Raw genomic sequence first — 14058 nt, forward strand, 5'->3', positions numbered from 1 at the left:
CAAGACAGAGGGCGGGGGGAGTGAGTGAAATTACTATTACTATTATTATATTATTATTATATTATTATCATTATTATATTTATATCCCACCTTTTCCCCAAAACTGAGACCCAATTACACACAGCAGCTGAATAAGCTACTCACAGTAGCTTATTAGCCCATTCGTGTGGTGGACTATTTCAAGAATAAGCTACTGTGCATAGCTTATTAACACATCATGGGTTATCGTGATGTCCGAATGCGGCCATACTCAACCACTGAGTGTGGGTTACCATGTTTCTGAACAGCCCCATTCTCACAATCACAGAGGGAAAATAAGCTATGGTGGTTATGGGTTGTCATGACATTCAAACCTGGCAAGGATGGGCGGTTGGGGTGGTTTACAAACTACCCTGAAACCTATGGCTTGTTCTAGGCCTGTTCTAGGGTTTCAGTGTGGCTTGTAAACCATCCCAGCCACCCACCCTCTCTAGGTTCAGACATTATGACAACCTGTGCAGAGCAAGGGTAATTATGCTAATTAGGCGGTTAATTATATTATACAATCAATTAATTATAGCACCTGTTTTTGAGCCTGACTTAGCCTTTGTCTGAGCGACTGTAATGTTGTGTTCACTGAAATTCGAACTTCACAGTCTGCACTTGCAAGAATATTAAGTTGAAGGTTTGGGGGTGGAGGAATGCTGGAATGGCAATTAGAGGTGTTAAGCAAGCAGGGTAGCTGACAGCTGAGAAGTTGGGTAGAGACAGGACCCAGGAGGAAGGGAAGCTGAGGGAAAATCTCACTTAGGGCCTAGAGATACATAACAAACAGATGTATTCTGCCTGCAGAAAGCAGAGGAAAAAAGACAACAGTTCTGGATAAATTGAGAAGCTGCATGGACAACTGGCCGTGGCCAAACAAGCCAGCAACAGTGTATAGTGGGCTGAAAAGCATAGACATGGAAATAATATGGATGGAACAGGAAGAGTGTTGAGGGATGTCAGAGGCATGGACTTGATGACATGAAGACTATCAGAAAATGAACTGGAAACATATCAGAGATAAAAGCAGGCGTGTACCATGAGCAGGATGGAGGTGGGCAAGGGATGACTGCAGCACTGGAGGATTTGAATTAATCAACCAGCCAAGTGTTTAGTTACTGTTCTTTAACTATTTGATGATATCATACCAAATACCCAACATTTTATGGTTGTGTGAACATAATTAAAATTTGGAGTAAAGGCTTCTCTTAAAAAGCTTTAACCTGTAACCCTAAAATATTTAGGGAGAAAGCCCTAATTTTTATTTAATGGAAGTTATTTCCCCCCAGTTCCCAAAGGGAGAAGGATCAATTTAAAATAAAACAGAATTCTAGCTAGGTCAAAAACAAAACTCTCACGCACACCTTAGATGTCACCTTGGAGATTCAGCAAAACTAGCCACTGAAATTATTCCTGATAGAAATCACTTATCGCTCAAACATAAAAGCAGTGCCTACATTTACAAAGGAGCCATACTCTATAGCTCTGTGCTGGCTGAAAAAAAAAACCATTTGCAGCAGTCAAGGTCTCAGTACAAAGTCCGATAAAAATGCCAATATGCTGTTTTAGCAAGTGGTTTCCCATTATACTCCCTTGCATAATACAAACAGCTTGGCAGCTATAAATTTTAAGCAGCTCTCACTGATGTGGGAGAACTACTGATGTTGCTCTGTATCTTTGCATTGGCTTTTCTTTGTCCTCTACCCCACTCATATTAGAGGCAAATAACTCTGTTTTTGTTGTTTTATGTGTGTGTTTTTTAAGTGGGTTGAGATTCAGCCATGACTATGAGAAGCTTGCTGTCTGACCATCGCCACTATGTTGAATCTTTTCGTCTGTTCCTCGAGAATTCGACAGAGCATCAGTGCATGCTGGAATTCATTCAGAAGAAGCTGCCAGGCATAATATCAAGGTAAAAGCACAGACTTCTGATAAGAACAAACCTTTGATACAGTGTGTATAAAGAGAGTGTGTGTAGTTATGTGTGTTCTGTAGAGCTGGCTTTGCAGGAACTGCTGGAGAGTTCTAGACTGCCATTTCTCTCCTCTTTCCCCACAAATATTTGATAGTGCCTTACTTCAGACATTCCAATTTCTCTTGGAGACAGGGTCTGCCTAGCAGAAGGCAGATATCATTGTTTCTTCATAAGTAAATATAGCTCAAGTGGAATGAATACTTGCACATATTCACATGCAATCATCAACAAGGAATCGTATGATTTTTTGCTACTTGGGATTCATAAGAAATTATTTGATAACACTGCAGTTATTAATCCATTGGCTTTATCTTCTGCACAAACCTATTTAGTGGTCCCATATTTCTTTCCTTTTGCATTTAAAAAAATCAGCTTATTAATGGGCTGACATGGAAAAACTAAAGAAATCCATTGGCAGCAAATTGGCCTAGGAAACCGGGGGTTGTATCTAATGGTGTAATTCCTCCTAGTGCAAAACTTCTACGCTAACAGTTGCAAAATCACTAGTGGAACAATGCCAATTCTTGTAATTTTTCTGCTAGTGTTATGTTAGATATAAACCATGAAAGCCTTCGCCACAACTTGTAGTGCTCTGTGGTTCCCTATAGGAGTGTATGGCAACCATCCACATGTATGGGAGAAAAACAAGAGTGTAATTTGTAACACCTTTGGGGTGTGGCCTTTAACTTCTTTGCTACCCCTTCTAATCCAAGCTACTGAGACTCAAGTCTGGTCCTATTGCATAGCTCCTCCTCTTCATTTGCTTAGCCCTATCTTGGAGAAGGGGACGGCAGAGGATGAGATGGCTAGATAGCATCACCAATCCAATGAATATGAACTTGAGAACACTCCGGGAGAGAGCGCAGGACAGGAAGGCCTGGCGTGCTATGGTCCATGGGGTCACGAAGAGTTGGACACGACTTAATGACTGAACAACAACAATCTTGGGTTCTGTGTATTGGTCATATTAGAGTGAGACAGAACATTGGGAATGGGTGGATACATTTCTGGATATGAACACCATTATACTTCCTGAATACTTCTTTGACCTTCTGACTATTCACAAAAGTGTAATTTTTTGTCTTAGTATAGGTAACAGAAAATCTACAATCAATGTTTTAAGTGTTGGTGGTGGTTCAGGTGAGTAAAATTATGAAGACATGAATTTAATTATTTGAGTTATAGATTATTATTCTTTATTATAGGAAGTCTGACTACAAGTGGCCATAACTAATAGTGAAAATGTTAACCCATATTCTAGTCTATAACGCCACTCCATAATTGTGCTTTGTTTACACCTTACATCTTATTAATGTTGTCAACTCTTGCCCACAATAACAAAAGGCATTTACTGTGCTATAAAATAGCAAATGTGCTATAAGCAATCCATTTCCTTGAAAGGTTTAATTGGAAACTTAATGGTGAACATAGTGATAGCCTTTTTAAGGTAATTGTATTGGAGAGCTTAAATAATTCCTATAGCTTAAATTGAAAGTTGTTGATAATGCAGGCTGCCATATATTGAGCTCTAAAATGCCCCAAAGCACTTGTTTGCATATAAACAACTAAGTAAACTCAATTAAGGTTGTAGATTACGCTACAAATCAGAGAGGTTTGGGTGAAGGGGTGTTTAAAAAATAACATGAGAGTGGTAGGTTGGTTACTTGTGAATGGGGGAAAATATCTTAACAGTTCAACATATGGAAAAATGATTTTTTTTCTCTTTAAGGGTTTTTTTTATATTAGTATGGTTTTAGAGAATACTATTTCTGAATACATGAACAAATTATGACATCAAAACATTTTCAGTGGTTAATTATCAATTTCGCATTCCCAGGTTTGGCTGTAGCTCAGTTCCAACAAGTTAAACCAATGTGTTCTGATATTTGAAGATGAAAATATCTTTGTAAATAGAGCAAAACTAAAGCTATTTATCCTGCATCTGAAATTCAGTTTCCCTCTTTGAAAGCATATACTCATCTTTATGCTATGTAAATCCAAATAAATATTAATTGGTTTACCTTTTCCTGGATAAATGGTTATTCAGTTGTTGATATGCTATATATATTTTAATCACTGAAAACTCCATATCTTTATTTCTTTTTTAGTCCATGTTCTGGTCACCTTTCATAAAACTATTATATTGTCAACTATTGTATCTTCCTTGGTGCTGGCCTTACCTCATGATGCCTTACCATCTCTGCTAAACTCACCTTTCTCTCCTGACACCCTGATGACATTTCATCCTCTTTTTTCTGTGTCCTGGGACTCTTTGGGCACTGAAACTGATGTCGTATTTACCAGAAGCCAATCTAGAGTTCTTTTTTTAAATCAGTACTGCAGTGTCTGACTCACTTATGTAATGCATGGCACACTTCCCAAATTGTTGTCCTGATGCTATTTCTCCTTCAATTTTCCATTTCCAGACCACTTTTATTGTTTTTCCTCAGTTTTTCCCTCTCCCAGTTTCTGTGTGCTACTGAGTTATGTGTGTTCCAGTCAAGTAGTATTATAACTCTTACTAGTGGGTGTAGGTACAAAGCTGTAGAACCTGTTTGCAAAATTTTCCCCCACCTTCACTTTATGTGGAGATAAGAGAGTGTGGGCAGGAAATCCTTGGTTGTCCTCCATTTCCTCTCCTTCATTGATGAGGCTGGTTGATCAGACATTATTCTGGGGGATGAGGTGGGGGAGAGGCTAATTTTCAATGCACACCTACAGAGCTGCACAGCTGTGAATAACCACACAACTTCTTTTTTTTTTAAAAAAACCCTGCATGCCTGCACAACTGCACAGGCACTTACCAGACATAAAAGGAACATGGAACAGCAGCATGACCTCCCACTTGTCCTGCAAATGCAACATTATGCTTGTGGCATGTGCTTGTGCTAGAAACACAGATGATAAAGCATACGTGACCTTTCAAAAGCCTCCTACTTCTCTTACAATTACAACAGTATACATTGGTGTGCTGCACCTGATTTATTAACATGCAAGGAGTTTGCAAGACACTTCAAAGATAATATCATTAACCTTCATGCTGACTTGAACACCGCTATTGATACAGTGTCTGTTGAGATGTCCAGTGCATTGTCTTATCCTGTTTTATGGGATCAATTTCAGTTTTTGGAACCTGAGAACATGGACAAGATGCTTGCATTTGTTTGACTCACCACATGCTCTCTCAACCCTTAGAATCATAGAATAGTAGGGTTGGAAAGGGCCTACAAGACCATTGAGTCCAATCCCCTGCTCAATGCAGGAATCAAAATCAAACTATCCCTGACAGATGGCTGTCCAGCTTCATCTTGAATGCCTCCAGTGTGGGAGAGCCCACCACCTCCCTAGCTAATTGGTTCCATTGTTGTACTGCTCTAACAGTCAGGAAGTTTTTCCTGATGTTCAGCCAGAATCTGGCTTCCTGTCACTTGAGCCCATTATTCCATGTCTTGCACTCTGGGATGATCGAGAAGAGATCCTGGCCTTCCTCTGTGGGACAACCTTTCAAGTACTTGAAGAGTGCTATCATATCTCTCCTCAGTTTTCTCTTCTCAAGGCTAAACATCATCTTCGTTACCCTCCTCTGAACCTTTTCCAGTTTGTCTGAACCCTTCTTAAAGTGTTGTGCCCAGAATTGGACACAGTACTCAAGTTACTTAGTAAACTATATTTAACATATTTTTAAAGTAGATAATCAGTGTCTGAAAGGGAATGTTGCATAACAATCATATCACATCCCACCATTGACTGGTACCTTGCCCATGTGACAATTGTATCCATCATGGCTGACAAATGACAGCCCATTAACAAAAACATGCTACAATGCATGCATAATTTCAAATCAGCATGTGAAACATGTGGGGGCCCTGATCTAGGTACAGACATCACTGTGCCGGGACTTTTTTTCACACACGATTGCTGTTCTGAGGTCACATTTTTATTATTTATTTACTTGTGGTAGTTATATACGGCTGAATATAATAAAACAGCAGTTCACAATACTAATGCAATATTAAAAGCACAACATTAAAACACAGCATTAAAAGCACTACAGTAAAAAAAATACACACAAAAACACCCACAAGTGGTAAAATGGAGCAGCATAATTAATTTACTTACAGCCCAGGGAATGCCTGGGTGAACAAATGTGTTTTCAGAAGGTGTTTAAAAGATGCCACATTTTCTGCCTCCCAAACTGCGTGAGGAAGGATTTTCCAGATGGTGGGCGCTGCTACAGAGAAGGCCCACCATCTGGGAACTTCATGGCGACATTCTTTTCATTCGGAATGACCAGCAAGCCTTCCTCTGCACTCTTGAATGAAACTAATTATCTGGATCCATTCCAGTCTGGGTTCAGGCCCAGTTTTGGGATGGAATAGACCTTGGTCGCCCTGATCAGCAGAGGTAGTTTCTTTTTCCATGACTAAATAACTTATATAGATTCTTTACAAAATTGTCAGCTTTCTTCCTTTTATTTGTGCCCTAGGAGAAATTGACCTTCAGATTCTCACAAAATTACAGGCTAAATATCCTGGAGTTGTTATTCATAATGATGTGATAGAACCAAGCGCTGAACAAATGATCAGCTACAAAGGTACAGTTAACACTGTGGCTTATGTTTTCTTGCAGTTTGTGATAATTTTAACAACTTATTTCTAAAAAGTTGAGCACAAGATAATTTGTCAGATAATTTGTCTTTTATTATTGTATCAGTTTTACGCTTTTCATTCTGTAAAGAAATAGTTGGTGTAACATTTCTAGGGAGCATTCATTTGCCACAATTCCATTGCAAGGGAATAGCTATTCTGTGATTCTCAGCATGGTGGCAACACAGAGGAGCTTTTAATCCCTTCTGAAGTGGCAGTGAAAACAGTAAAGAAGTGAAGTAGCTGATGAAATGAAAGAGACAATAGACTGCACCTGCTTGACATGGTAGGCTGGAACTCACCCTGAAACTGATGACTACTTCAGAAATACTGATTTTCCTACATGGATACAGACACACTGTGTATGGTGCCACTTCTGATGAAAGCACTATGTCTATTTTGCATGTATGTTCATAATGAGAAACTGTGATTGGCCACATACATGACAAAGTAGACACATTTCCATTTAAGAAAATAGTTACGCATGAAGTAGGACAGAGCTATGCTGTCTTGAGGGCTTTCAAAATGTCTTTGACGGTTGGCCCAATTCTGAGTTTTGACATGGAAAAGCTACATTGATGGGCATTAGCTTTCTTTCCCTACTCTTCATTTTCCTGATGTCTCCTCACAGACTGTCTAGTCATTAAATAAAAGCAGACTGGGCCAGATTATTTTCAATGAGGATATGGATTACTGCTCAATGATGTCTGAGTTTAAAATAGCAAATTAGATTTCAACTGTGGTTGTAGAGGCTAGAGACTGATAAATGGAAGAGGACCGAGTAACGGCTGCAGCATTCAGAAGTGGTAGCCTGTGTCCAATAGGGAACGCAAAGGAAGGGAGATAAGCACAGGCGGAACATTTCTCATCTATTTCTCAGGGATGTATCATAATTGGAGCCCTGAGAAAAGTAACACTTTAATTTGCAGTGTTACGTCAGAGCTATAACAAAGCATAGTATTTCGAATGCTTTGTGCATACAAAGGTCAGGATGTTATGCCGATGTAGGTGTGCCCCAAACAGTGAAGTCATAGTTGAAATAGGATTAAAGTAGCAGTGATGCAGGGACCTAGTTTTCTCTCTTTCTGAGTGCTTTCTGGGCAACAAGACAGCCACGTCACTTATGACAGTCTTCAGCTCTGAAGTTACGAGCTTCAGAGGGGCAAAAAGTATTGTCTGTCTGCATTGGGAATCAAAAAATGTTGCAAACATCTCACTATCATCCAGTGTGGAATGTTCAGACTTCAAACCTGCACTGAAATAAGAGCTGATTTCACAAAGAGTTGAAATGGGTTACAATGGGATTTAAGTTACAAGCAGTGGCTAAACTTCCTCTGGATTCTGGTGGATCAAAAGTCCATTTCATTTGATATGAAACTACCTTAGACATAATCTAGCCAATAGATAACTTCTTGTAAGATCCATTGTTATCAATGGGCTTACATTTCTCCCATTGAACACAATGGCCTTCATAATGCTTTTAATATTTTTAAATAATATTTTTAACTTTTGTATATTTCTATTTATAGGTTTTAACCGTATACATTTTTAATGTTGTAAAGCCACCTTGAGTCCCAGTATTGGGAAAAAGGTGGGATATAAATATGATGATGATGCTTTACTTTGTCTGGATCCTGTCTGTTATGTGTTAATAGTTTTACTACTGCCTTCATGTATTTCTTTTATCAGATGGGTGAAATGCTGTCCTTCTTGTTTACTTTAAATATAAAATGTATGTCCAAAATCTAAGTTCTAGATACCAGACACAAAGCAGGCATATTAGCATTTTGTTCCACCTTACTGGAATCATCAAGGATGGAACTGGAGACAGATTCTGAAACTGTCATATGACTTACGTGGCAAAAAGTGCTTCCTTCACATCTTGGTTGGCTCCGTTAAAGAGAGTGAATCCACTGAGAGCGGAAGGAGGCAGCTGGCAGCTCAAGACTGGCCCTGCCAATGACACCAATGTCATATTTTTAAAATATAGGGCTTTCAGCTGCTCTAAAATTTGAAATGGAAATTTATTCTGTATTTGCAATTGAGATAAACCATGAAGCTATCATATTTTAGAACGTGTTGCAAAGACATCAAACCTCGAGAACATAAAGTTTACTTGGCACAAGGAGACTTCGTTGGAATATGAAAGTCGAATGAAGATGAGCAAAGAGATGAGGAAATGGAATTTCATCCACATGATCCAGGTAAAAGATTGCATTGTACATTGCCACAGAGCTGTTGCTGGGACATTACATTCATGTGGTACTTTTCACACATGATATACTACTTAAATGTCACAGACCTACCTTTCATTTTATATGGCCTGTTATTTACAGTAATTTCTCTGTACATGCACACACAGCGCACACACACACACACACACACACACACCCCAGATTGGTTAGCTAGCTATTTGTTTGTAAAAAAAAAAAGGCCAACAAGCCATGAAATGCAAAGGCTTGCCAAATGCAGGGGTATCTGACAAAGTGGTTTCTCAGCCACAAAAGCTTAGAGCATAAGGGCTGGATCCAGGCTTGCCCTCCATTAAGGGTTTCTTCTGTTTTGCAAAGGAAACCAGGATCCAGCAGAGGTGGCACTTTTTTGGCAATTTCATCTTCCCCCTGCAGTCCACAGCACTACTTCCCACTTGCTTTCAAACCCTCCTGAGCAGCTTTTCAGGGTGCTGCAGTGGGGAGAAAGAATCAGAGAAAATTGCCCCCTGCCCCTTCCATCAAGTATGGAAAGAACTCTGCTGAGGGTAAGTCTGGATCCAACCCTCTGTCTTTAAGGTTCCACGAGATTCTCTTGGTGGTTTACATTTGAATGCAAGAAACTGCTATCCTAGGTCGGCTACCCAGGTTCATTCTGTCATGTTAAGCAATCTCCTAACAGTGGAAAACCCTCTTGGAGCTCAGAATAGACTCATTCTGTTGCTATTATTTCAGCTCAGCTAGCTATGCAAATTTTCTCTGGGAGACCTTTCTTTGAGGTACTTAAAGAACAGGTAAATCTGCACCAAATAGCACAAAACTGGCATTACCAGGTTCTATGCCAACTCTCCCAGTTCTCATCACAGAATCATAACAGTTGGGGCTATTCAAGCCATCCAGTCCAAACCCCTGCTCACCGCAGGAATCCAGTTTAAAGCATCCCTGACAAATGGCTGTCCAGTCTCTTCTTCGGAATGTTCCTTGGCTTTTTAAGTCCTTGGATCTCATAGGAAAATCTAAGCATTAATTCCTGAAAGGAAAAAAGAGTACATGCTAGTTCAAAAAACTGTGGAAACAATAAAAGGAAGTAAAAAGAAATAAAGGCCTATGATGACTGTTTCTTACATCTAGCAATCTGTGTAACTTTTCTGAAACTAACTCCACCCAATGATAAAACTATCTATATCTGCCACACTGACTGACTGACTTGAAATGGTCTGAAAGATTTGAGGGCTTTCCATTTTTACATACTATTACAAGAAAACCTGTGCAAACCTTACTTTAGAAAGATAAATGCCAAGTTGTCATTTACATTAGCCAGTGCACCTGGATAAAGAGAGAGTACAGATTGATACAAATTCAAAAATGTATATATTAGGGTAGTTCAAAGGTTTTTGTGAACCCTTTTTAAATTAAACTGATTCTTATTTCTAGATGCTGTATTATGTAAAAGACATCCCAGCTACCATTAGGTTCTTTCACAGCCTCTTGGAACTTGGGGCCAAACTCCTCATTATTCTTGTTTCAGGTAGGTGCCATCAAGTACACTTTTTATGCTGTTCATGGTTGCATTTGGACATGCATGAGTTTGTGACTGACTGTGAATGCGTTTTCATCATGGTCACCTCACCATTCTGCCTTAGCAATTGCCTTACCTATTTCTGCACTCCTGTCCCAGTCTTCAATACAACATGTATCATGTGACTTGTTTTTTAAAAAACAAATGTGACTATAGATTTATGTGAGTACAATTATTTATTTATTTTTAAATGTTATGAGTCACATTTCAGCCCAATAGGGCCTGCCAAGGTGACATATAAATTAAAATATATAAAAACAATGCTTTAAAAATATAATAAACAAATTAAAAAACAGGACAAAATCACCTTTAAAAACAGAACAGGATTACATCTAAAATCACTCAAATGCCAGGCAGAACAAAACAGCCCACCTGAAACTAACCAAAGAAGGAGCCACTCAAACTTCCCTAAGGAATGGAGTTCCATAGTCAGGGTGCTGCCACTAAAAAGGCTTTGTCCCCTGTTCCAACCAGCTTAAGGTGGTAGGACATGTAAGATAGCTTCCAAAACAGATCTTAAATTATGGGCAGGTTTATATGGGAAGAGACAGTCCTTCAGATATCTTGGTCCCAAACTGAGCTTTATAAGCACCAGTGCAGTTGATATGATGTAATATGGTCAGCAAAGTACCCACCAGAAAGTAATCTGACCACAGCACTTTGTGGTAGCTGGAGTTTCCAAACACTCTTCATAGGCAGCCCCATGTAGAGTGCTGCTGTAGTCTAAATGGCAGGTGATTAAGCCATTGATCACTATGGCCAGATTTGCTTTCTCCAGGGGCCAATCTACATAGAAATGGTATGAGAAGCACTTTCATGTTTTATCTGGATTTTCATGAAATCGATTTTGGTCTGTCAGGGACACATGAGGCAAGAAAAGTGGAGTATACACTACCTGAAAACCTGCTTTCACATGTCAGACAGCATTTGAAACTGCCATACTTCAGGGTTGGGTGTACTGAATCCAGCCAGTAGAACTGAATGTCATCAATGTGTAGGTACTGCTCAGTGAATAAGAGAAGCGTGTTCCCCGCCCCTGTCCACACGCCCTTGTTCAAGGAAGTTTAATGGAACCACTGAATTAAGCCCCTGTAGTTTACCCCACACTTCTCCCCTCTCATCCATCATTGGGATATTGTGAAAGATTAAAACAGTGCTACTGCACTATTGCGAATGGGAAAAATAGCCCACATCCTGTGAACTGGTAAAGCAGTTGCTGCACTATTGTGAATGCTTGAAACAGCACTTCTGTGCTATTGTGAATAAGAAAAACAGCCTACATATTGTGAATGGGTAAAGCAGCTACTGTGGTAGTGTAAATGCTTAAACAGTTCTTCTGTGCTATTGTGAATGGGGAAAAGATGGCACAAAATGTGAATTGGTAAAGCAGTTACTGCAGTAGTGTGATGTCATGCTATAGTGTGATCATGATATTGCAAATTTACAGTTGTTTTACTGTTCTCATATTTCCTTTTAATGTTTAATACACTTTTGTCTTAATGTTTCCTTTTGTTTTTCTGCTCCCTCCCCCCTGCAGTGTTCAAAATGTCTGCTGCATCTGCTCAGTGACTTCCCCACTCTCCATTTCCAGTCACCATTCTTCTTTTCTTCTTCTTTCATCCCTTATCCTAACCTGATCTTTCTTTCTCTTCATTCCATCCAGAGCAAGTCTTGTAATTCTCAAGAGGGGAGGGTGGTGGGTAAGAAACATTCTGAATTGTATTTGACTTTATCCAAACAGATAAGAGGATTTATTCTTCTCTTCATCCAACTCTTTGGGAAAAGTGCGTTTACATGATTACAGAAGAAAGAATCTGTACTGACTGAAATGCTACTGTGAAATGGTGCGATAGTGAAATAGCACTACTGCAATACAGTGCTAACTGGAAATACGTAAAGGGGAGGGCTAATGCTGACAGCCTGCAATAGTGCTATTTTTCAGTAGTGCTGCTGTGATATAGTGCACAGTAAGAAATAAACAGCTCTACTGTGTTATAGTGTGAATAAATAAACAGAGGAGAAGGAAAAGGGAGGACAGTAGTGAGAGCCTTAAACAGCGCTATCGAGAAATAGTGATACTACAGGAAGCCTAACCTATGTCCAAAGCACGCTACTGCAGATGGTGGGGGGAAAGGAATGTGGGAAAAAGGGGGACAGCCACACCCCTTGACTAGGTCACAGTCAGGTCACAGACACATCCCGAGGCATCTCTACCATGCCAGATTTAATTTAGGGGAATGGGGCACACTGCAGCTGAACTGTGCGGGAGCTGCATTTAAGGAAAAAACCTGCACTAAAATTACTCTGTTAAAATATGCCTTTTTGAGAGGGAAGCTGCGCGGTTGCTGCAGGGTGGCGACAATGTCATGTGTTGTGAATGCCCCTGAAGTGCTTTTGCTCTGCACTAAGTCACCTGTGTTGATTGGCCCCAGAAGGAGGTGCAACTAAAACACGTGCTGAAGCTGGACAAAGGCACTCCTGGCCACAGCTGCTACTAGCAATGCCGGGCCCAGAAGCACCCCCGGGCTGTGAACCTGACCCTTCAGAGGGAGTGCATCCCCGTCCCGAACAGGTAGAAGCCCCAGTCCAGGCTTAGCTTGTCTACTGACTGACAGTGCCTCCGTGTTTGAACTGAGCCCCAATTGTTTATCCCATATCCAGTCCATCACTGCATCCAGACAACAGGTCAGGAATTCAACAGTCGCCTTGGTATCAGTTGAAAAAGAGAGCTAGTGCTAAGTATCATCAGCATAATGATGGAATCTAACCCCAGAATGATCTCTCCCAGGACTACATGTAGATGTTAAAAAGCATGGGGGACAAAATAAAGCCCTGAGGAACCTGATAGGCTAACAGCCAAGAGGACGAGCAATAGTCCCCTCTCCAGCACCATTTTCTGAGAATGCTTAGCCAGAACAGGACTGGAACCACTGCAAACAGGGCCTCCAAGTTGCAAATGTCCGGAGGGATACCATGGTCCAATGTCACTGAGCAGTCCAACAGAACCAAGAGGGACACACACCCTTGTCCACAGTGTAGATTATCAACCTAGATGACCAGGGCTGTTTCTGCTTCTTCTATTGTCATATTATTTAATGGGTGGTGTCCAATTTGGACACTAGCACTAATGAAAATTATGTTGTGCTAGGATAAGAGACTTCTTGCACAACATCTATAGCATTAGGTGGCATGATGGGATTCCCCAGAAACTCTGTTGTGCCAGCTAACATTATAGGCATTGCACTAGAGGTCCCTTATGCTAGTGCAACATAATTCGCATTAGCGCTACTGTCCATTTGCATACTACCAAATGTCCATGTAAATAGCTTTCAGAGTGTCTAACTAGTGAAAGTATTGGTTGTTCTCTGGGTACACTATATTTGGGCTTCTCTATAAAATGCAAAGATTTTCACTTATTTAAAAAAAAGATGCAAGAGCAGCAAGCAAGGAATCTTAACTACAAGTAAGATATTATGGCACCATGGTTCCCATTTATTTCCTATGTTGAAACCCTTCAAACTTTTGAACAAATTCCAACCAAGTACAATTGCCTACATTTGTTCTGACTAATTCACATACATACAAACACACAGAATAACACACACATGCACACAGTGCTTTTAT

The 14058-nt window shown here is 40.1% G+C and overlaps 1 protein-coding gene across 3 annotated transcripts in view; it reads left to right on the forward strand.

Annotated features, from left to right (window-relative positions):
* LOC146358378 (histamine N-methyltransferase-like) overlaps positions 1-14058 on the forward strand; it is a 31075-nt gene that overhangs the window by 3684 nt on the left and 13333 nt on the right. For 2 of the 3 annotated variants that reach the window (XM_084809470.1, XM_084809479.1), the window contains exons 2-6: positions 1789-1936; positions 3087-3139; positions 6486-6593; positions 8719-8849; positions 10290-10383. In XM_084809470.1, the coding sequence (XP_084665596.1) occupies positions 1806-1936; positions 3087-3139; positions 6486-6593; positions 8719-8849; positions 10290-10383 (517 nt within the window). In that variant the 5' untranslated portion in view covers positions 1789-1805. The remainder of the gene's footprint in view (positions 1-1788; positions 1937-3086; positions 3140-6485; positions 6594-8718; positions 8850-10289; positions 10384-14058) is intronic. The other variant, XM_084809488.1, reaches the window with a different exon arrangement.

This window comes from Heloderma suspectum, chromosome 1, assembly GCF_057233095.1.
Source record: "Heloderma suspectum isolate Gila_16-S chromosome 1, 16-S_ref, whole genome shotgun sequence".
In the NCBI taxonomy this organism is placed as follows: Eukaryota; Metazoa; Chordata; class Lepidosauria; order Squamata; family Helodermatidae; genus Heloderma; species Heloderma suspectum.